The 24,933-nt window shown below is 36.0% G+C and overlaps 1 protein-coding gene across 9 annotated transcripts in view; it reads left to right on the forward strand.

Annotated features, from left to right (window-relative positions):
- Positions 1 to 24,677, forward strand: part of IL7 (interleukin 7) — a 43,970-nt gene extending 19,293 nt beyond the window's left edge. Inside the window, exons 3-7 of one of the 9 annotated variants that reach the window (XR_004424990.1) lie at positions 14,898 to 14,978; positions 16,040 to 16,171; positions 20,902 to 20,955; positions 23,146 to 23,816; positions 24,619 to 24,677. Coding sequence is in view for 8 of the 9 variants with exons in the window: in XM_033126523.1 (XP_032982414.1) it covers positions 14,898 to 14,978; positions 16,040 to 16,171; positions 20,902 to 20,955; positions 23,146 to 23,265 (387 nt within the window). In the remaining variant the exon portion in view is untranslated. Of the gene's footprint in view, positions 1 to 14,897; positions 14,979 to 16,039; positions 16,172 to 17,992; positions 18,114 to 20,901; positions 20,956 to 23,145; positions 24,153 to 24,618 lie in introns of those variants that run through there. The other 8 variants (XM_033126523.1, XM_033126524.1, XM_033126525.1 and 5 more) reach the window with 8 other exon arrangements.
- Positions 24,678 to 24,933: the final 256 nt, after the last annotated feature.

The raw sequence follows: 24,933 nt of genomic DNA on the forward strand, positions 1-24,933 counted from the left end.
TGAAGACTGATGAGTGATTAAAATCTCTTAAAATGGTCAATGTGCATACGTTGGCAGGTTTGTAATCAGTATTTCCAGATCGCTGTAGAATCTCAACTTCTGTTCCTTAATGGTTCACTTCAACATGTTTTAAGCATCTGCCGATTGGAATCTGCCAATGCAGAGATATTGATAATGTCCTCTCTCTGTCTCTCTCTCTCTCTCTCTCTCTCTCTCTCTCTCTCTCTCTCTCTCTTTCAGAACACTAGTGACTGAAGGGAGCATTAAAATTTTAATAGGACAAAAAAGAAATGATAGAGAGGAGTACAGTTAAGTATGGAGTCGAGGGTTTTCAGTGCAATTTTACCTGCATTTATGAAATGCCTGTTAGTGGTTCTATGCAAGCTGTGAGATTTTGAACACGAGTATAAAAACAGCCCGTCTACTAGACTGGGTCCCAGTCTCATGAAGGTCAAAGTTTTGCAGGATAGAGGCTCTTAAATAAAGAATTTCAACACAATGGGATAGTGCTGATGTTACAGGGAAACGTGTTTAAATAAAGCAACTAGTTCAGTGTGGGAGCTTGTGGGTTGCATTTAAAAGTCAGTGGCCACTTGTGACTTGAGCTTCGGTGGAGATTTGAGTGTAGAAAGTTTGGAGGTTACCCTAGGATCAGATCTTGGAACGTCTTACATGCCAAACTGAGGAACGTGAATTTGATTTTCTAGGACTAGGTAACGGAAGACGTGGAAGATTGTTTTTCTTCTTCTTGTTCCTTTTTTTCAGAGTGAGACCTGGGCTTTGGAAAGAACTCACATGGCTCGTATCAAATAAATTGGGGGTAGGAAGCTTTCAGAAAGACGGGTGATTTCAGCATTCAGAGTTGACCTATGGCAGTTGATGCCCTCTGAAAATCTGGGACTCTGTGACTAGAGACATTGTCATTCGATCAGTGATGTTTTGAAAATATGAAAATGCAATGGAGAAACTGAAGATGGGTAAAATGTAGTTCCTGCACTAGGAATAAGTGAATAAAGAGCAGCACAAACTGAGTGGAGGGTGTTTGTAAAGCAAGGTTTTTAAAGGAGTTTCTAAAGGAGAAAGGGACTGAAAGGGCCTAGCAGCTGGAGAGGGGAGGCTCTTATACGTTGGGGGGACTAGAGGAATGCTGGAGTCCCAGCAGGATGACAGTCTGTCCGAGGCGCCTTCAGAATTCCCTTGTTCAGGTGCCTGTTTGTTTCCTCAGACCTGTCCAGGCTCCTGTGAAATCAGTGCATTTATCTTTGAGCTGCTAATATGCCCATTCTTTAATAACTATTTTGTGAGAATTACCTGATTGGTAATTTTTAGATTAGTTTTGAATCCAGATCTATGCCAGAATTAGACTCGGCGATATTAGATTTGGCAATAGATTTGGTAAATTTTATAGAATTTGGCTTCTTTACCACGTGTATATAAAGGTTGATCACAGCCAGGTAACCAATCAAGTTACCTGATCTTATAACTTGAGATTGCTGACCTTATAGATCACATAATGATAATATGTGTGCTTCCGTTGTTTTCAATTGATGGTGATTATTTGTGCAGGTTATTAATTCAATGACCATCACTGGTGTTGATGACGATGAGGTTAGAAATGTAGTTTAGAGATAAAAGGTTTCTGTCCACCGTGAAGACCATAGATACATTTTAATTTGAACATAATTTAGAATGAACCTATTTGCCATGACCCAATGGACCCTGGGAATATTGCTCGCTATGTGACATTGGATAAATTACTTAATCTTTTAATGCTTTAGTTGCCTTGTTTTTAAAATGGGGATAAAATGCGAACCCACACTTCATGAGGTTATTGTAAGGATTAAATGAATTAATGTATTCAAAGCTCATGAAACAATGTCTGGCACTTAATAAACATTCAAACAGCAATGTGTCTTCTATTTTTTTCTTGTTAGAAATAATATGTCTCCAACACTCCCTTCTAAGTTTCCTATTTCACATCCTCAAAAGCAGCAGCAAACAAAAAACTGTACTTTTTTAAATGGCTATAAATTGCTTGATTTATGAGAGTGAAACTCTATTTAAAGTTGAATGTATACAAGATAATTTTGCATTTCTAGAACTTAGAAGCATATCCTCAGTAACTGTGGTTTTCAAATTTTTATCTTTTCATGAAATTTAAAAAAAATAAAAACTACACCAAACACCCGTGAGGCCTCGAGCCTTGACTACTCTGCATCGTCTTATGCACATTTCTAACTGGCCCTTGAGAAAACCACTGCTCAGTTTTAGTGTACCCATTTCACAGCTGAGGAAATTTGAGCAGGAGCTGCATCGTGTCAGCAGAGCTGCAGGATGACAGCAGGTCTGGGAATGAAAATGTCGGGGTCAGAGTCCCAGCTTTGCCACTTTGGCTTGAGACTTTGGACGAGTCCTTTAGCTGCTGGAGGGCATTAAAAAATCAATTGTTCATCACATTAGAATGTGGGCTTGCATAATCTCTGAGACCCATTCCTGCTGAAAAATGACTGAATGCCCTTAGTGGAAATATTAGGTGGCAGTCATCCACACCTCTGTATCAATTGTCTCACCATTGCCCGGATGTAGGATTACAGTCTATTTAAAATAAACAGATGCATATCCTAAACGAAACTTTTGTATAAATCTCGTAACAACATTCCTCTATACGCACGATAAGATAGGCACCATCTTTCACTTGTGGCACTATACCAACTGCAGGTGGCTATGCTGCCTGCTGTCAGTAATTCTTCAGTATCTGCATTTGACGTGAACACTGATATTTGAGGAAATCTGCCAGTTGCTGAATCATATATTTCTAGAACACCATTTCCTATCCCCAAGCATATATAACCAACCTAGATGAACACAAATGAATTAAAAAACCAAGGAGAATATCTAGGGTGTGTGGGTAAAGCTGGAAAGGCCTCCCATGGATAGAAAATATAAACAGAGGGTGCCAAAAAAAAGTATACACATTTTAAGAAAGAAGATAACTATTAAAATTGTAATACTCAGTATATACCGATAACAAAAGATGAATACAAGTCACGTTTGACTTCTGCAGTTACAAGAGGTGCTCAAAGTGGTTCCCATCAGCGTCCAGACACTTCTGATGACGGCGAACTACTGCTTGAGCACCGTTGACCAAAGTGTCCACTTGGATACATTTTTTTGGCACCCCCAGTATTCACCTCCAGAAAAAGGCCTCCAATGCATATGGAACTTGACACAGGATAAAGAATGGGTTTAACAATTAAGATTAATTCATTACCCTTTTGTGGTTCCTTCTTTGTTCTATATTCACAACGCTATACGTGTTTCTAATGCTTTTTGCTGATTGATTTTCCTTAAATTGAGCCTCATCAAAGAAATTCTATAGAGGTATTTTCACAAATGGAAACACACTCACAAGTTTTCTAACTCTTCTGCATAAAAAGCATTTTAGGGGCACTTATATTATTTTGAAACAACATATTAGATAATATAGTCATTTTCAATGTTATTTTTAGACTGGTGTTCTTTACTTTATTCTTACAGTGGATGACCCTCAATTTTAATTGTCAAAGACTTTAACTTTCTATTTCTGCTGTTTATGTATTATAGACACATGAAATATAAAACATGTTATATTATGAGTGTAAATTAAATGAGAAGAAGTTAAGTGACAATAAATCACATTAGAATTGCTTTACATGGATTACTCTTCGTCAACGGAAAGACTGGGGAATTAACTTTGGTCCCCTTAGAGTTTTGATCAACTAGACGAGTGAGTGAATAGTACTATACAGTCACCTTAGATATTTAGCATAAAATTTAGTAGGAAATATGTTTTGGCTATTAAATTACTGTATTAAATACCTCCCGTTTCTTGAATGTCAGAGCATAATTTATATTTATTTATTTAATAAAAAAGAATAAATGCTAAAGCCAAAAAATTTTAGCGGCTCTTCCCCCACCATTTTGTTAACTTACAGTGTGGAGCTGGAGATGATGGGAAGACAGGAAAACAGGGTTTGATAAAGATGTGTTGTTTTAGTCTTTGCAAATATGTGATGTCGTCTCAAAACCTGTCCATTGAGGATGAATTCTCAGAAGGAGAACAATCCAAAAGATTCAACAGGGCAAGCACAGTCAAGTGCACAAATATTTGTATGGGTTGTGTATGTTTTGTGTTTTCTTTCTCCTAACATTTTGGGAGAAGTTTGAGAACATGATTATAAGTCTATAGTTGATTAATGTATCATGTGTGTCCCAGTGACTATTCCAAACTAAAGATTGCCTGCTTACCTAATGCCATTATCTCCAAACTGGAGCCAGTACCTTTATTCAGCTGGGCTTGCCCCAGGTGTACATTTCCTATCAATCAGAATTCTTACCAACAGTTTTCCTTCTGATTCTTCTGTATTTCTCTGTGATTTATATCTACCCACCACCTCATTTGATTCTCCAGGGAAAGGACATAGCACCACTGTGAGTAAAACAGTATGAACTTCCCTGACGTCTACTAATCAACGTAGGCAGAGTTGAAATCGTGCCCAGTAACTTTCCATAGGTGAGCACTCATTGTTTACTGCCTTGGGGGCTAATCCCTCATCTGGGCATTCGGGAAGGATAATCTGCCCCCAGTCTGCCTTTCTAGCCTAATTACCACTCTACGTTGCCCCTAACCCTCCCTGCACCACAACCAAACCGGACTACTTACTATTTCCCAAATGAGCCCCACATTTTTGTACTGCCGTGCCTTTGCACTGTGCTCTCTCATTTTGAAATTTCTTTCTTCCCGTCTTTCTCCCCAAATATTCACTTGCTCAAATTGAAGTACCCTTTGGGATCGAGCTCAGGTTGTATTTCATTCATAAGATCAGTCAAAAGTAATCTTTCCTTTATAGTATTTTATCTTGATACTATTAAGGCAGTTATCAGTCTATTTTTGCATAAAATATGAATATGTATGTACATCCAATAAATATTTTAAGGAGACACATAATAAGCCAACAAAAAGGATTGTAAGCTATATCAAGTGGACAGGATTCAGCATTTAGAAAATAATATATTTTCTTTTTTTTGCCTAGAACTTATACTCTCAACTCTTTTATTAAACTTTGTTGATTGAAAGTTTTTAATCAAGTTCACATTATTTAAATGGCAGACTTGGTACAGTAGAAAAATCATGGGCTTTGTAACTGAGCAAACCTGTTTGTATGCTAACTCTGCCAATTGTTAATTTTCCCTAGTCTATTTGTGAAAATGCTTTGTCTGGGATTATAGGGTATAATGATTGTGGTGACCGTTGTTGTGTTCAGTACTCTTTGCCCAGTCATTCTAGGAAGAAGACATTCCTGGAAATGTGACAGATCTTTTTTTTTTTTTTTCCTCCAAACGGGAGGAGGAGAAACTCCCTTCTTTTTGGGGCCAGAAATACATTGCTGTAAAAATCTCAGGAGAGGACTAGAGCTATTTTAATGCTAAAGGTGAACTTGTGCTGCCCATATGAAGGTAGGCAGGAGCAGGCCACAGATTTTCATTGGTAAATGTAGCTGTACCAGAAGAGGACTGTTTTAGAGCAGCCAGAATCCAGAGTATCGGTTATGAAATCCTCCAGGCTGGAGAAGCTTTATCAGCAGGGTTTCACTCACAAGTATTGGAAAACTGAATATAAATGACGTGAAACACTTACCTCAGTACGTGTTGGTGGCTTACCTCAGTGAAAAGTCCAGCAGTAGAGTTGTGGCTTAGTCAGAACTTCAGCTCTATTTCTTTACAATTGTTTTCACACTGCATTTCTCCATGTGTCATTTGGCTTCGTGCTGTGGCTTGCCAGTAGCAACCAGAGTTTCTTGCTTCTGTCAAATGCAGAAGAATAATCATTCTCTTGTCTATAACTAATGAATCAGATTCCAAGCCAAACTCTGATTAGATTACCTATGAAACAACCCTTATGCCAGTGGAACACCAAAGGCCCTGATTACTTTAGATTTCGGTTATTTGACAAATTGCTCTGGGATACCCGTTACTGACTTAGTATCTAAGTATTAGACCAATCAAAGCCCAGCCGAGAGGTCACAGTAGAATTAAGTTCCATAAAACAGAGAAACAAACAAACAAACACCTGACTGCTCAATAATGAAAAGGGGAGGAATAGGTAGGATGTGTAAAGAAAAATACAATGTCCTTTACACTGGGAGTGTTTGGACCCAACACCCAGGAAAATGCTTTGGATTTAAGGGACAGGGTCCCTCTTCACACCACAAGTGGGTACGTTAGTGGTTCTCACTAGAAAAACAGCTTTACCCCGGAAAGTAGTGATTTCATAAAGGTCATCATCTCAAGAGGCAGGTGTGGACAGCAAGTTGAGGAGATCAACTGGAAGAACTTGAGGGGCTGATTGAAGAGCACACGTTAGATAATACCAGGGGAATTTCAGAAATCACATGGGGCTTTGAGGGTTTGTTTCCATCAGGTAGGCAGTCAAAGGCATATAATAACGTGCGTATAAAAAGAAGAGTGATTTTATGTTGTAATCATTGCATAGACACACATGTAAAGTCTCCCAAAAAGAAAGAAAAAGCAAAGGCTTTATATAACTATACAATATTATCTTTTTACCCCTCTCTCTCTCTCTCTCACACACACACACACACACACACACACACACACCTATTAATCTGTGTGCGTATATGTGCATATATACCATTAAGAGAAGGTAATTGATATTGATAACATAGACAGAATCCAGACAGCTAATCTACAAAGAATAAATGATTCTGAAGGAAAAAAATAACAGATGAAATAGAAGCAAAAATTTTAGAATTGAAGAGAGATCTATTTTTGCATTAAAAAAAAATAACCTGTTGATTATGAGTCAACAGTAATAGCACGAGACAAACACTAGGGTATATACCAAGGAGAAATTTTTCAAGCAAGCATTCTTCCTGGAAGAATAGGAGGTAGGGTTTCCAATAAAGGAAAATTAGGCTACCTTCCGGTTTTTCACCAATTTGTACCTCCAGTTGGCCAATTTCTTCTGAGATTTGTAATCAAGAGCAGAAAGCCCAAATCCTATACCTAAGCAGGTATTATTGAATGTGCCAAGAAAATAAATATATAGAGAGCTCAGCAAGGATACAACTTCCTTATCTAAAACAATAACAACAAAAAGCTGACTCTCAAATTACTCCAGCTGGACAAGATATTAATAAATAAATGGTGACATAAAATGACTATTATTAAGTATTGAACTATTTAGTGATGTCTAGATAGTTATTGTAATATAGAAACACTGCCATAACACATTTCACCTAAAAACAAATAATATGCAAAGCATGTGGTTATAGGAGGACTGAAAGTAAAAAAGATGATAAATCCCTCTTCTTAAAATGACAATAGATACATTTGCTGTTTATATTGAGAGAGAATACAATTTTAATATTTTTTGGAAAACACTTCTAAAAGAATTGTCTTTTATATACTAAAATTCATATACCAAAATTATAAAACAAAGTTTGTAAAATAAAAAGAAGTATAATAATATCTGACAGTAAATATGAATTATTTTAAACTATACAACTAAATAAGACTAACTTTATAAAAATATGCATTATTTGAGGGATACACCTGAAATAAAACATACAAAGTTAAAAAGAATTCCTAATATGAAATGTAAAAACTGATCATTTAAAAGATAAACAACCTAAGAAAGTAGATAAGAACAGGCTATTCATATAAAGGAAATACAAACTGTCGACATGAAATCATGCTGATCCTGTAGTTATCATGGAAATACAAATTTACACTAGAACGAGTCACAAATTGTCAAATATTGGAATTGGTAAAAATGTAAAGGTTGGCAACATCTGGTGCTCCTTTATTTGCTGGTGGAAGTCTGAATCATTTTGTTAACAAATATATAATATTTGTCAGCAAATCTCAATTATAGGAACCAATTCCACACAAACGCAAGCATTAATATAAAAGGTTATATACATACATGTATATACACACCACTTCTGATTGGTACAGTAAGTCCTCATTTAATATCAGCAATAGGCTCTTGGAACTTTGGCAGAATGATGTCTAACGAAACCAATTTTACTGGAAGCTAATTGATCTACACAAGAGTTAAATTCCTAGAGCATCTCATCAATGTTATAATGAAATGACGCTGAATGAAACGATGTTACTTGAGGACCTGTTGTACTTACCTGTCTCAGCAGTAAAGTCCCTCTGGGTGGAATGCTACCATTTTAAAACACTTAGATTCTTAAGGAATCAGTCATTGTGGCTGCAAGTCTAATCACAGATGCAGTCATTAAATGATAGCGTGTTAATATTCTGTTGATTCCCCACCTGTCTGTGTAAACAACTTTAGGAAGCAAGTCCCTGAAACAGTTTAATTTGCAAACTTTGTTTTCAAAAAGATATGTGTTTGTGTGTAATATATACTCTAAATAATATAAATAATATGATATAAGATACAGTATGGATATGGACAGTGCTACTATATATAAATAATATACATGTATTACATATTATACTACATATGTTATATCATATTATACAATATATACTACATAACATATAGTAGTATATGAGTTCAGACAATTAAGTTCACGAACTTATTGCAACAATGCTGCTAACCTTTTTTGATATCAGAGAGATTATTCATTATGAATTTGTACCAACTGGACAAACAGTTAACCAAGTTTACCATTTGGAAGTGCTGAAAACGCTGCATGAAAAAGTTAGACGACCTGAACTTTTTGCCGACAATTCATGGCTCTTGCATCCCGACAATGCACCAGCTCACACGGCACTGTCAGTGAGGGAGTTTTTAGCCAGTAAACAAATAACTGTGTCGGAACACCCTCCCTACTCACCTGATCTGGCCCCCAATGACTTCTTTCTTTACCCAAAGACAAAGGAGATATTGAAAGAAAGACATTTTGATGACATTTAGGACATCCAGGGTAATACGACGACAGCTCTGATGGCCATTCCAGAAAAAGAGTTCCAAAATTGCTTTGAAGGGTGGACTAGGCGCTGGCGTCAGTGCATAGCTTCCCAAGGGGAGCACTTCGAAGGTGACCATAGTGATATTCAGCAACGAGTAGGTAGCACTTTTTCTAGGATGAGTTCATGAACTTAAATTTTTGATCTTGCATATATTATACATGTTCACATTCTATAGATAGATAGATAGATAGATAGATAGATAGATAGATAGATAGATAGATAGACAGATAGATATAGATAGTTCTATAACCAGGGAAAAGAGGTAGATATAGAGATGTATATATTTTGAAGTTTTGATTTTAATGAAGTCCAGATTATCAATTATTTCTTTCATGAATCATGCCTTTGGACTTTCATTTAAAAAGCCGTTGCCATACCAAGGTCATCTAAGTTTTCTCCTCTGATACCTTCTAGGAGCATTATTGTTTTGTTTTAGATTTAGGACCGTGGTCCATTTTAAGTTACTTTTTTGTGTGTCAGATCTCTGTCTAGATTCATTTCTTTGCATGTAGATGTCCCATTTATTCCAGCACTATGTGTTGAAGGGACTATCAGTGTTCCATTGTATTGCCTTTACTCGTTTGTCAAAGATCAGTTGACTATATTTATGTGGATTATATCTGGGTTTCTAGTCTGTTCCATTGATCTATTTGTCTATTCTTTGGCCACTGTAGTTTCATAGTGAGTTGTAAGTTGACCCCTTCCAAACCATTCACTATGCTGTTAGTAATGTGATCTTTGAAAAGCATGTTTAGTCATTAATTGTTGATTTTAGGATCAAGACAAAGCTCCTTCACAACCCTTAAGCCTCTGAATAATTTTATCTCTTCTAGTACGTCTGGTTTCATGTGGAACCATGATTTCTCTTGCTTTCTTTCCAGCTTTCCATTGCTTCCTTCTTTCCAGGAGCATACCTGCTATTGTTCCCTCCCACTTAAATGCAACCATACATGCCGTTTTCTACATCTTAAATCCTCCTTTATTTACTTTCTTGAGTTTACTTACGCTTTAGATCTCAGTTGAAGAGTTCCTTTTTCAGGGAAGTCTTCAACGAGGTTTCTAAGTAAAATGCTTCTTGCATAGGCTTTCATGGTAGCATATACCTTTTATTCATAACAGCTATTGAGTTGAGATTTGATTGTGGCTTTTGGATTGATGTCTGTCTTTACCACCAGACAGGATACTTCTTGAAAGAAGGAACCATCTCTGATTTTGATCACAGCTCTATCTCCACTATTATATGGCACATAGTAGATGCTCAGCAAGTATTTGGTTGAAGAATAAATGAATGAATTTTCATTTAAATTAGGAATCAACTACCAATTCATACTATAATCTGCTAAGCTACTTGACGAACAGTGAAATTTGTACCATTTGAAATAGCATTCCAAGAACATACATGCTGTTTTTAAAATATATACCTTTTCAAATTTCATACAGATGACAGATTTCGTCAAAAATAAGTCTCACATTTTTCACAGAGGTCCTCCAAATGAGTCTCTATATGGTACAAGGCTTTGGGCCATGGATGGGTTGTGAGAGTGATGATGAGAAATGAAGAATATTCCTGCAGGAACAAAGTTCACTTTCAGAGAATGATATGAATCTCTCTTTTCTGTCAAAACCCCAATCCTTAGAACCAGACGTAAAAAATGAACAGAAGGAGAATAGAAAAGAAACAGCAGTCAGTTACGTAGCTGCTGACCAGAATTATTTATCAGGAATAAATAGACATTAGTTCACATAGTGCAACGTATGGGACCATGAACAATGACTGTGAGCCATACTGACCTTCTCTTTTGAAAGGAAAAGAAAAAACATGAAAACATTAAGAGGAGAACTCTCTCCGTGGCGCAGAATATAGCAAATGCCTAAGAATGTGTGCTGAAGCAACATACTTGAACTGAAGGTGCCGGCTGCGCTGATGTATTACCCTTGCTCCTTCCCACCTTGTATTTGGACAGTTAATTGTTCCAAAAAGCAAAAATTCTGTGTCAGGAAGTTTTCACGTCACAACAAACAGCCACAACAGCATTAGCAATATGCATGTCTCTCAGATTCACAGGTATGCGAGTGGGCTGGGCCGATCGTTTCCACATGCTTCCTTCTGGGTCACAGGATGGCAGAGCAGTGCTGTGGTCGTTTTAACATATGCCCACAAATCCTTTGACACTCCTCCTTTCAAGAGGTGGAATTTACCTTCCTTCCCCTTGAGTATAGACCGGAATTAGTGACACTTCGAACCAGCAGAATAAGAAGGAAGCAGTAGTGTGTGGCTTCCAAGACTAAAGCGTAAACGGCATGGAGGCCTCCTCCTTTCTCTCTCTTGAATTGTATGCTTGGGGGGAAGCAGCTACCATCTTGTAAGGACTTGTAGTTAAGCCTGTGGAGGGGCCCATGAGGTGAGAAATTGAGGCCTCCTGCCAATAGCTGTGGGAATGTGCCATCAGGAGACGTGGATTGATCCTCTAGCCACAGTCAAGCCTGAGGTGCCTACAGACGTGGCTCACACCCTGACGCAGAGCCGGAAGCCCCCAGTTAATTTCCTCCCAAATGTCTGCCCCACAGAAACTGTACAATGATAGTGTGTTGCTTGAAGCTGCTAATTTGTTGTGTGTGATAATTTATTATGCGGTAATAGGTAATGAGCACAAGCTGCTACCAGAGACTTACTCTCCTCCTGTTGAGAGACAAAGTACAGGGGGCCGAACTCAGTTGTGCAAATATATTTCAAGCCTCTGCTCTTGTACAGTCGGCTAATATCCACGACCCAAAGCAAAGTCTTTTGGTGAAATGCAACATCCACGGGCAGAGAACTGCTTCTCTGTAGTGGGCTGAATAATGGCCACCCAAAGATATCAGGTTGTAACCCCTGGAAATTTATAAGGACCACGAGTCTTGGCAGATATGATTAAGGATTTGGACATGGTGAGATTATCCTGGATTATCCACAAATACCATGACAAGTGTCCTCATATAAGAGAGCGACGGAGCCTTGACAAATATTCACAGGGAAGAAAGAGATGTGAAGATGGAGGCAGAGACTGGAGTCCTGTGGCCACAAGCCAAGAAATACCAAGGAATGCTGGCAGCCACCAGATGATAGAAAAGGCCAACAAATTCTCCACTGGAGTCTCCAGCTGACACCTTGATTTGGACTTCTGGCCTCCAGAACTGTGAGAGAATAAACTTCTATTGTTTTGAGCCACCAAGTTTTTGGTACCGTTTGTTAGAGCAGCCCTAGGAAATGAAGACATCCTCCAATGGAGTAGTTAAATACTGACTGAACAACCTCATCTACTGTAGCATCCCTTCAAAAAATAATCGGAAAAACAAAGGGGAAACACTGTGTATTGATACTACCTAAATAAATGAACAAATGAATGAACACATAAATAATCAAATGAGTACATAAATAAGGAAAATGAAGAATTCAGATCACAGATTACTTATCCATGAAAGCAGTAGAAAATGTCGAAAATTTTATTCTTAACACTCTCTAAGAAACCAAATTAAAAAGAGTTCAGAGGAGAGATACAAAAAAATGAAAGTGAGCTCTCTACATTTGGGGGGGATAGTGGAGAATAAAATAAAAACCAGAAATGATTACCCTGTTAGAAAGAGGTATATGGAAGACATGATGGAGAAAAACCATACAAAATGGAATTAAAAAATCAAAGACAAATATGTAAAAGAAAAAGTGAAATAAAAAAGTCATTGTATACATAATTAGTGTTTCTGAAGAAGAGATTATTACAATGGAAAAAAATTCAAAGATGTAAGAAAACTCTACTGAAATGAAAGAAGATATAATTCTAAAAACTGAAAGGACATGTATTTTAGGAACAATTTATATAACATAATGTTTTATACTAGAAAATACTGTAGTTCAGAGTCAAGGTGACATTGGCTTTTCTCTTGTAATTTTCTATATTCATAATCGATACGAAGAGCTTCAGGTATGTCAAGATGCTTGTAAGAAACTATTATTGGTAAAGTAATTCTACTATTTGTTAAACAATGGATATATAAGGTTGTTTCCAATGCCATGATTCATTCTATAATCTTATCCTTCTTACAGGGTTGGAATAGAAATTTCAGAAAGCAACTGTAGTTGGCACTCATGTACACTTACGTTAAATTTATTCATAACATGCGCTAAAGTCAACTAGTTAATAATAATTGTAACCTGTGTATGAGTCAACCTTTTAAGTGTATAATGAACATCTCTATATATTGTAGCAAACACTTGGCAAACAAATCAATTGGTACAACATTACCTATCTGTATCTGCCAAAATTGAGTTCTTTTTAATACCTGGAGCAATGCCTTAACCAATATGGCTTTGGCTTTTCAAATATTTATGTGTCTTGCGATTTGTTCAATTCTCCAAGAAATTGGTACGAGTTCTGGACATATTTCATACGATATTTTTGATAAATTGGAAAACATTACACAGATTAGCTGCACATTTGTCTGTCTTTTTTTTTTTTTGGATGCAAAAATTAAATGCATGCTTTATCAAAGAGAAATGTATGTGTGGTTTATTATCCTTCTTGGGGTTATATGGAAGTCAATAGGAAAATGATTTTATAGGCAAATATTAATTCTCTACTACCATTTTAGGAATGTGCATGAAAGCAACATGAGGAGAGCTTTAGAAAATATATCTATTTGCACTTGAGATTATTTGCAGTATTACTGAGGTGGTTGGTACTAACCAATCTTTTGTTTACAAAAGCATTCTTTTGCAAAGATAAGGAGTGATGTAACAATGTCCAATGGATGCAGCACCCTCCCTTTATATCAAATGGCACAAGAAATGGGACTGTGTTCTTATCTTTGTTTCCCCATAGGGCTTGGCAGAGGACCTTGCACATTGGTCCGTAGTAAGTGTCGTATGGTTAAATGAATGAGTATATGTTCAGACAGTAATTCCTGTCGGTAAAACAGAGTACATTCGTTTAAAGTCAGAATAAACTCAGAGAGCACTTACGCGTTTTGCAGATGACAAGAGTAATGCACAGTTTTCTGAGAGGGAGATGAAGATCAGAGGCCCATGACTAAATCCTGCCATTATTCCACTTTTTATTCTGTTTCTTTCGTGACAACATCCAGGCTAAGATTGCTTGAAGTCTTTCTAGAAGTTCTGACAGCGTGGAATTGCTAGTTTGCTGGACGGAGCTTGTCCAACAGTATACATAAGAGAATCTGAATTCTTAGAAAATTCTTCCTAGTATTTCAACTAAATTCTTGATTTGGGCAATCCCCACCTTCTAGTACTACATTCCTTAGAAATGAAATATGAGAATGTACCAGTCTGCGCCTCCGCTCCTACATTACAGTGCACACATTCAATTCCATCATTTCTTAGCAAAATTCTACCTCAAACATCCCAGACAAATTGGATTGTTAAAAATGCTATAGAATGACTTTAAACTTTATTCTCAACGTCAAGAGGTTTTTCCTTCATTCTAATGTAAATTCCCTTTGTTTTTGTTTGATAGTGGCAGAAAATTGAACCAAATAACCTCTTGAATGCATCTCAACATCATGATTTCAAAATTTGTAGTATTTTGTCTGTATAGTATAACTTCTAAAATAGGTCCTTTTATTTGCCCAAATGGGCTAGATTCTCTTAATGATTTTTAGGATTAAACTGTGGAATCTGGGGAAGCTCTGCATATGTGAGGGTTTGTGTATATACTTGTTTATTCTTCAACTATAGAAAACTATTCTTCATGCCTACTCACCTAAGCAGCGCTAAAGTTATTTCCTTAAAATGTACATATAAATACCAAGTATTAAACATTGTTATTTTTATAATTACTACATATTAGAAAAGTCCCCAGTTTAATCATATAATTTTATATTATTTATTACAGGCACCGATAGGAGAAAATGATAGCAATTGCCTGAATAATGAACATAACTTTTTTAAAAAGCATTCATGTGATGATGATAAGGTAATGATAATTATTTGCAGTTTTATATGTCACTTGAGTTTGATTTCACAGAAGTCTATATTTTTTGTATCTCTCTGTTAGATAATTATATAAATAATATTAATAACATTTTTTTGTTGTTGTTCTAACCAGCTAGTTCCCACTAATCTATTAAGTTATACTATGGTCTTCTTTATACTTTATTTTACAAATAGCCTTGTGCTTATTTGATTATTCTTTTTTATTTTAGCATTTCATTTTTCACCTAGAAAACACTAGAAGAACTGCTGAATTCAAAGACACACATCTCTTATTTCTGAAATTTTTATTCAGGAAAGTACTTGTTAGAGTGATTGCTTACACACACATAAACATATGTTATGGGCATAATTTAGTTGTAGGCATCTTGAAATTTTTTCTTTCAATATTTGCTAGCCTTCACACCACTACCACTTCTAGTTGGTATAATAATACAATTTACAAAACTTCCAAAAAAAGTTTGTGTCATTTCTTTCTACAAAAACTAGTGTGGTATTCAACAGTCTTTTACAAAACTCATAATAGTTGAGTTAACCTCAGGACTTCTAATAGTATATCCCTAAATTCTTTTTAAAAATTTCTTAAATATCTGAAAAACTTGTTTTAGGTGAATATGACCCTTATCGCCAGCTATTCATCCATAGCTCCAAAGGTGCAAAATTAATAACAACAAGTAAAATCACACATACCTTTCATTATTGTTGCTTCTAGGAGACTTCTCCTTTGGTTGTCTTGAATGAAATGAAATAAACTTGTGATATGTTCACCCATATGTGGTAAGACCACTCATACACAAAAGAGAAAGAGAATTGAAAAAGTCAGATAATCATTAGCCAAGTTCTAGGCACTTCAGACTGTCACTTAGGAGCTAAACAGTTTCAGTCTAGTTACTTGTCAGTCATGTGATTAACCGAAATAGAAAGCCTGGGTGGGGGTGGGGCATTACTTAGCAATACAGTTCTGGCTTTAGGATCCTTAAGAAAGCTTATCATTTCTTAATATTTTATTTGAACCATAGCCCTTCTGATTTTTTTCTGTAATAGGAAGCTACGTTTTTAAAAACTGCTGCTCGCAAGTTGAAGCACTTTCTTAACACGAATATCCATGAGGAATTAAAGCACCACTTATCAATAGTTTCCCAGGGCACATTAAAACTGTTGAACTGCACCAGGAAGGTAAGCTGAGGGCTGTTTTCTTTAACAAAAATATACACTCCTCCCATGATAGGATAGTATCATTCTCTGGTGATCATATCCAGTGTCATAGAATTCTAAAAGATTATAACTTAACGTTGAAATACATTTACTCAGCTTGGATGAGGAAAATCTCCACTTGGAACGTGCCTATTCATCTGTTGGTGAGGGCAACTAAATAGTTTATAAAATGGGAGTACAAATAAATGAATGCATACTTCATTGCCATAGTAACTTTCAGGGAGTCCAGTGTGAGAAGGTGGGTGGGAAAGGGTAAATTTTTATCTCTAAAATTCATTAATAATTTTAATCCATATATGTATACATTTATAAAAACTCATAGCCAAAAAAAACCATGTAATCTCATGTATTTAACAAATATCTTTATATGTTAAAACTGGGCATATATATGTCCAACAATTTTCTATTTTTTTGCTTTAATAATTTTGATAAGTATAGGACTACCTTTTCCCTACTCCTCTGCTAGTGGTTACTAAAAAATAAAAATTTGGAAGACATCTTGAAACTAGACAACAGTTACGTCATCTACAAAATGGAGGAAGAATATATCTACATTATAGGATATTAAAGGCTTACACGGCATAACTCATTAAAGTGCTTAGTACAAAAAGGTTTTAATAAATGTTATATTGTTATTACTATTACCCTCCTCTTCAGGAATTTTACCAGCTGCCACACAAAGCCAAAAATTTTCTTAGGATTTTTTTCAAAAGAAATTTTTAACATTTTTCTGATAGGAAAAAGTGTTGTGTGTGCTTTTATTTTTTAACACCAATCATTGCCCACAGAAGGTAAAATGTTAAGACTGTTTTTGAGCTATACTGACATTGACAACAATAAGATAGTATCAGTTATCACTGTGTTATCACTTATCATTGTTATCTATGTGAGGCAAGCCAGTCTCCTCTTCTGTCCTAGATTTGCCAAGCTTCTTTCCCATTTCGTCCCCTTACTTATGTTAGTCCTTTGTGTCAAATTTCTACTGTTCTCTTTTCTATAAATCTGATCTGTTCTGTTCTTTGCATCCTATAAGGCTGTAGCTCAAGGTTCATGAAGACTTCATATTCTAGCCTACCAGCTCTCAATCCTTATTTATAGTGATTTCAAAATTCTGTCTAATGTAGGAATGGCAGATAGGTTTCGTGTTGCTTACAAATCCAATTGCTTAGTAGCAACTGTTGGAAACACTGTGCTGAGAATAAGCCTCAAGTCAGGGCTTATCTGAAAAAACCGCAGAACAAATTAGTGATATCACCTCTTGGCCTAGGGAAGGGGTAAGGGCTAGTGGGTATGCGATATATTTGTAATTCCTCTTTCTGTGTGTTGAGCTTTGCATGGATCAGCATGTTCCAAAATCAAGTAACTGTAGAGAAAGGAAACACAAATAATTAATTCTTGAAATTACATAAAATTATGTTACAACACTAACTAACCTGATACAGTCCAGCTTTGTCTTGAAATGATAAGGTAAGATGTTAGAAACGTTGAAAATTCAGCTACGTTGAGTTTTCTTCGTGAGTCAGACATGCTACAGGCTTTTATTGTTCATTTCATTTTGCTTCTGATGGGTAAAGTATAAAAAATTTATAATCAGGCTTAACAATTGAATAACTTTATTTTCATATTGATGAGAATTTTAGTTTTGTCTCTGTTACTATACACTGCTATATTAGTTTTCCATTCCTCACAATCATTAACACAGTGCTGGGCATACCTGCAAACTCATGGATCCAGGGTCTTCAGAAGGCTAACTTCCTTGCTTTATCCTTTTTCCTGAAACAGGCAGACCTTGGAGATATTGCGGGTTAGTTCCAGACCACCGCAATGAAGTGAATACCGCAATGAAACGAGTCACACAAATTGTTAGGTTTCCCAGTGCATATAAGTTATGTTTACACTACACCGTAGTCTATTAAGTGTGCAATAGCATTATGTCTAAAAATGTACATACCTTAAAATACTTTTGTATTTTAAAAATACTTTATTGCTAAAATAGTTTAAAAATACTTTATTGCTAAAAAATGCTAACCGTCATCTGAGCCCTCAGCAAGTCGTAATCACTTTGCTGGTGGAAGGTCCTGCCTCCGTGTGGATGGCTGCTGACTGATCAGGCTGCTGGTTGCTGCAGGTCGGGGTGGCTGTGGTGATTTCTTAAAATAAGACTGCCTTGAAGTCTGTCACATCATTGACTCTTCCTTTCACAAACAATTTCTCTGTAGCATGGGATGCTGTTTGATAGCATGGTACCCACAGTAGAACTTCTTTCACAATAGGAGTCAATCCTCTCACACACAGCCACTGCTCTATCAACTAAGTAATTTATGTAGTATTCTAAATCCATTGTTAATTCAACAATCTTCACAGCATCTTTACCAGGACTACATTTTATCTCAAGAAACCACTTTATTTGCTCATCTATAAGAAGCAACTCCTCATCCATTAAAGTTTTATCATGAGATAGCAGAAATTCAGTCCCGTGTTCAGGCTCCTCTTCTAGTTCTAGTTCTCTTGCTGTTTCCACCACATCCGCAGTGACTTCCTTCACTGAAATCTTGACCCCCTCAAAGTCATCCCAGAGAGTTGGAAATAACTTCTTCCAAACTCCTGTTAATGTTGATATTTGACCTCTTCCCATGAATCTTGAATGTTCTTAATGGCATCTAGAATGGCGAATCCTTTCCAGAAGGTTTTCAATTGACTTTGCCCTGATCCATCAGAGGAATCACTATCTATACAGCAATAGCCCTTTGTTTAGGAAAATGTATTTCCTAAACAATAAGACTTGCAAGTTGAAATTAGTCCTTGATCCATGGGCTGCAGAAAGGATGTTATGTAAGCAGGAATGAAAATAATATTAATCTCATTGTCCATCTCCATCAGAGCTCTTGGGTGACCAGATGCATTGTCAACGAGCAGTAATATTTTAAAAGGAATCTTTGTTTTGTTTTTTATCCCCGTGAGCAGGAGGTCTTAACAGTGGTCTTAAAATAGTTAGTAAATCATGATGTAAACAGATGTGCTGTCATCCAGGCTTCGTTGTTGCATTTACAGAGCACAAGCAGAGCAGATTTAGAATATGTAATTCCTAAGGGCCCTAGGATTCTCAGAATGGCAAATGAGCATTGGCTTTAACTTCAAGTCACCAGCTGCATGAGCCCCTACCAAGAGAGTCAGCCTGTCCTTCGAAACTTTGAAGCCAGGCATTGACCTCTCTCTAGCTACGCAGGTCCTAGATGGCATCTTCTTCCAATCTGAGGCTGGTTTATCTACAGTGAAACTCTGTTGTTTTGTGTAGCCACCTTCTTCATGAATTATCTTAGCTAGAACTTCTGGGTAACTTGCTGTGGCTTCTCCATCAGCACTTGCTACTCACCTTGTACTTTCATGTTATGTATATTCATGTTAAGGCTTCTTTCCTTAAACCCCAGGGGAACCAACTTCTGCCAAGCTTCAAACTTTTCTTCTGCAGCTTCCCCACCTCTCTCAGCCTTCCTAGAATTGAAGAGAGTCAGGGCCTTGCTCTGGATGAGGCTTGGGCTTAAAGGAAATTTGTGGTGGGTTTGATTTTCTATCCAGACCACTAACACTCTCTCTACATCAGCAGTAAGGCCATTTTGCTTTTCTTATCATTCGTGTGTTCACTGGAGTAGCACTTTTAATTTCCTTCAAGAACGCTTCCGTTGCATTCACAACTAGGCTAACTGTCTGGCACAACAGGCCTAGCTTTTAACCTGTCTTGGCTTTAGCCAGGCCTTCTTCACTGAGCTTAATCATTTCTAGCTTTAATCATTTCTAGCTTTTTACTTAAAGTGAAAGATGTGCGTCTCTTCCTTTCACATAAACACTTAGAGGCTGTTGTAGGGTTATTAATTGGCCTAAATCAGTACGATTGTGTCTCAGGGGATAGGGGGGCCCAAGGAAAAGGAGAGAGACAGAGGAACTGCTGGTCTGTGGAGCAGTCAGAACACACACAATATGTATCAGTTCTGCATCTTATATGGGTGTAGTTAGTGGCACCCCAAAACAATTACAGTGCCATCAAAGATCACTGATCACAGATCGCCAGAAAAAAAATAATAAGAATGGAAAACTGTGAAATATTGAATTACTAAAATGTGACATAGAGATACGGAAGCAAACAAATGTTGGAAAAATACTGTGTTTCTCTGAAAATAAGACCTAGCTGGACAATCAGCTCTAACGCGTCTTTTGAGCAAAAATTAATATAAGACCCGGTATTATATTATATTTATTATATTATATTATATTATATTACATTACATTATATTATATTACATTATGTTATACCCAGTCTTATCTTATAATTTTTGCTCCAAAAGATGCATTAGAGCTGATTGCCCGGCTAGGTCTTATTTTCCGGGAGACATGGTAGCACTCACAGACTAGCTCAATGCAGGGTTGCCACAAACCTTCAATTTGTAAAAAGTGCTTTATCTGGTGAAGCAATTAAAGAAAATGAAGCGCAATAAAACAAGGTATGCCTGTATTCTATTTCTAAATGGAATTATTATTCTGCTGTACTAACAATAAATAATTGGAAGTGGATTCTCAAATAGATTAGATGAGCTGAGAGGCATGTGAACATTAACGATTAACATTAGCGATTACATTAATGGGAGGAGTGACAAAGGATTAATATTCAATGTTGTAAATGTAACTTTGTTTTTAAGGACAAAGGAAAAAAACAAGCTTCCCTGGGTGAAGCCCAACCCACTAAGAATTTGGTGAGAATAATTGTATAATTTTCTTTCTTTATCAGCTTTTTACTCAACTTTTTTTTTTTACTCCTTAATATTTCTCTTTGAATTTTCTTTCTTATGGTTGGTTTAGAAAATATTCATTATAATGTTAATAGAAGGAGTAAGGAGATACTCCTTACAAATTGGATCCCTTTACACCACTTAAAAACAACACTATTTTAAAATAAAAGAAGCTAGGAGAAATATCAGAGCATTGATTTTTTTTTAAAAAAGCAAATCGAAACATTGAAACATCAGTCGGTAATAGGCAAAAGCCATAAACTATTTATATAGAAGAAAAAAACTAGAAAAAAAGCATATGAAGAAAAACAGCCATACTTTTGAGTTAGTAAAGAAATATAAATTAAAAGTGAGAGCCTATTTTACACCTATTTTATTAATATACAGTATGAAATATATACCGGGGTGCCAAAGAAATGTATACACATGACTTGTAGTCATCTTTTTTTATTGGTGTATATTATTACAATTTTAATACAGTTTTTTCCTTTCTTAAAATGTGTATACTTTTTTTGGCACCCTCTGTATTATATATGTATAATAGTATATGAATATTCTATATTTATATATTTATACATACTATTAGATATTGCACAAAATTATATAGCAATACAGGAAATATTTGTGAATGAAAAAGTCAGAATATTGAATTGAATTTGATGAAACCTTAAAAGGATATAAATATTAAGTAGGATGGGAATGTGAAAATGAACACACCTGGTTCATGAGAGTCACGGGTTCTTCTTTTACGTTCCCATTACTATTATTATAATGTCATTCACCCAATAGATATAAGGAACATGGAAATTCCTTACTCCTCCTGGAGAAGCAGGGTGAATTTGCATACCCTGGGACTCAAGAAACCTGGAAATTCCACCTGAAATGGAAGAGTTAAATGAGTGCATGAGCAATATAATACATTGAGGGCTTCTGGGCTAAGAAAATATGGAAAGGAAGTTTTAAAAAGAAAGATCACATCTTTGTTCCCAGGATTACAGAGACAGAATCATGGTTCTTTGTTTTTGGCCTTTTTAATGAATGTTCAATCTTGGTCTCTGAGGAAAAGTCATGAAATTTTCACATCTATGTATTTAAAATCTGCTTAGTCACATAAATGTCAGTTTGTGCTTTTTAAATATGTTCTGGGTCTCTTATTAAAAATAATATGAGAAATTCCTCTTCATATTTATCTTTGAAATCTGTTGTCTAATCTTTTTAAAGGATTATTTAGAGGTTACGTGTTAATGTTATTAAATACATAACTAAGAGTGATCGAATTTGTGACTAAACCAAAAATAGGAAGATGAGCTCAAGACCCAGTAATTATACTTATTTGTCATGTGATCTGGCAGCTTATTTATCCTCTTTGTAGCTCAGTTTCCTCATCTGTGAAAGGAGGCTTAAACTGTCAATTTTCACAGTTAAGCAGATAAGAATGAAACAATGTTTGTAAAGCACTGAGCACAATACCTGACCAATAACTGGTTGTTGTCTAAGTGAATTCCCCTGCCCTGCACTAAGCCCACCTCCCAGGGGCTCACGGGAATATAACTGAGTCTATGCAATTACTCCCCTATGTCTGTTCCGTGTGAGCTGTCTCTTTCTCCTCTCTGTAGGTTGTACAGGCAACACTTTTTAAGGTTCTCATCAGGAACTGAAAACTAGCTCATGAGGAGGTGTTGTCCGTACTGTAGTGAAGATTGTTGGGGTGCCCTTAGGACTCCCACTCAATCGGGTAGACCCTTAGTAATCGTCATGGTCAAAATACTCTGGATATTTTCAGTGTTAACTATTCTTTCTACAAAAAAATACATTGTCTTCCACATTAAAATACTTAATTAAGTAATCTAAAAAAATCTTACTCACAGAAGTTTGAACACCATTCGTATGTCCACTGTTGCAGGGGTGAAAATGGCAGCCACTTGACATAGCTCTTTAATGAATTTTAAACCTCAGACCACAACTTTGAATTTCAGATACAACAATTATAGTTAGAAATCATAGTTTAAAAATATCATGCAAGATTCTTCTTTTCCATTACACCAAAATTTCAGTATAACCTAACATGATGGAAGTTATAGGTTGAATATTTTAAAACACATATTTTTATCAAAATGTGAACTTAAAACTTTTTTTAAAAATATATTTCTATAGGAAGCGAAAAAATCTTTAAAGGAACAGAGAAAACAGGATGACATGTGTTTCCTAAGGATGCTACTACAACAGATAAAAACTTGTTGGAATAAAATTTTGAGAGGCACTAAAGAACATTGAAAAATATGGAGTGACTATGTAAAAACATGTGAACTTCAGTGTATCCATCAAGAATCTGTCTGCTCATGCAGTTTTGGGGGGTAAAATGCCTTCTAGAAGTTACTGAATGTATCCTGGTCTAAATGGATTAGAGCAATTGAGAAATACATATTGTGGTACTAGAAGATGGCCATAAACAATGGAAACCGAATGCTGCAATCAACGAACTATTTCATATGTATGGCGGACATGTATCAGCTGGTGTTCATTTTGCAAGACAATCCATGTAAGGTATTAGTTGCAGCAATACTTTTTAAACCTGTTAAAAATTTTCAGAAGAAGACATATGTAATCTGTGAAGTATATAAAAGTTACAAGGATTAAAAATTAACATTGCTTTATTATCAAAATAATTTTGTGGCCTACTATGCATCAATATACTGCAATGAGAGTGGAAATTGTCATCGTCTGTGCTGGAAATGTTTCAGAGTTAACAGTGAGATACGGATAATGCCCAGGCGAACGAGAGACATAAAGCAACACCATAAAGGAGTCCAAGATACTTAAGAGAGGTACTGAGATGTGATTAAACATGAATGTATAACACAGTACCTCCAATAATGGCATAGCAAATGTTTTAAAATGAAAAGAAAGAATAATTTCACAGAATAGAAAGTCACCTGTTCTAAGAATGCTAAACCGTAGTACTGAGTTTCTTCTGTCATTTATGTGTAATAAAACTTGTCTAAATGAGTTTGCAATTTGGAAAGTATATTTTTAAAAGAATAATATATGATGGCCTTTTAATTAATGGAATATGTGTATTTAATTTTGACACTATATATAAAAGTATTTTCATACAGTATTACAAATTGCTTACTTTGTATAACATTTCTCCTTTGATAATAAATCACCTATGTATTAACACTGTCAGATTCACTTTAACGGATCTCAAAAGGTTGTTTTTTGTTTTATTTATTTCCCAATAAAATTGGGAAATAAAATTGACATACATAACTGTATAAGTTGAAGACGTACAGCATAGTGGTTTGATTTACATATATTGTGAAATGATTACCACGTTAGGTTTAGCTAACGTCCATTTTTCTCATATAATGAAAAGAAAGAAAAAAGGAAACATTTGTTTCTTTTGCGATGAGAATTTATAGGATTTAATCTTAACAACTTTCCTACATATCATACAGCAGTGTTAGCAATAGTCTTCATGTTGTACCTTACACCCCTAGGACTTATTTATCTTATAACTGGAAGCTGGTATCTTAGAACACCTTCTTCCAGTTGCCCCCTCCCTCTACTTTCCTTGTCTACTAACTAGTCTGATGTCTTTTTCTGTGAGCTTTTTTTCTTTTTTAGATTCCATATATGAAGGTGTGACAATTAAGTTTGCGAACTGATCCTAGAAAAAGAGCTACATGCCTCATTGCTGAATATCATTACAGTCACCTTTGAAGTACTCCCCTTGGGAAGCTATGCACCGACGCCAGCACCTAGTCCATCCTTCAAAGCAATTTTGGAACTCTTTCTCTGGAATGGCCATGACAGCTGTCCTCGTGATGTCCCCTTGATGTCCTGAATGTCATCAAAATGTCTCCCTTTCAATATTTCCTTTATCTTTGGATAAAGAAAGAAGTCATTGGGGGCCAGATCAGGTGAGTAGGGAGGGTGTTC

The sequence above is a fragment of the Rhinolophus ferrumequinum genome, chromosome 14 (genome assembly GCF_004115265.2).
Source record: "Rhinolophus ferrumequinum isolate MPI-CBG mRhiFer1 chromosome 14, mRhiFer1_v1.p, whole genome shotgun sequence".
In the NCBI taxonomy this organism is placed as follows: Eukaryota; Metazoa; Chordata; class Mammalia; order Chiroptera; family Rhinolophidae; genus Rhinolophus; species Rhinolophus ferrumequinum.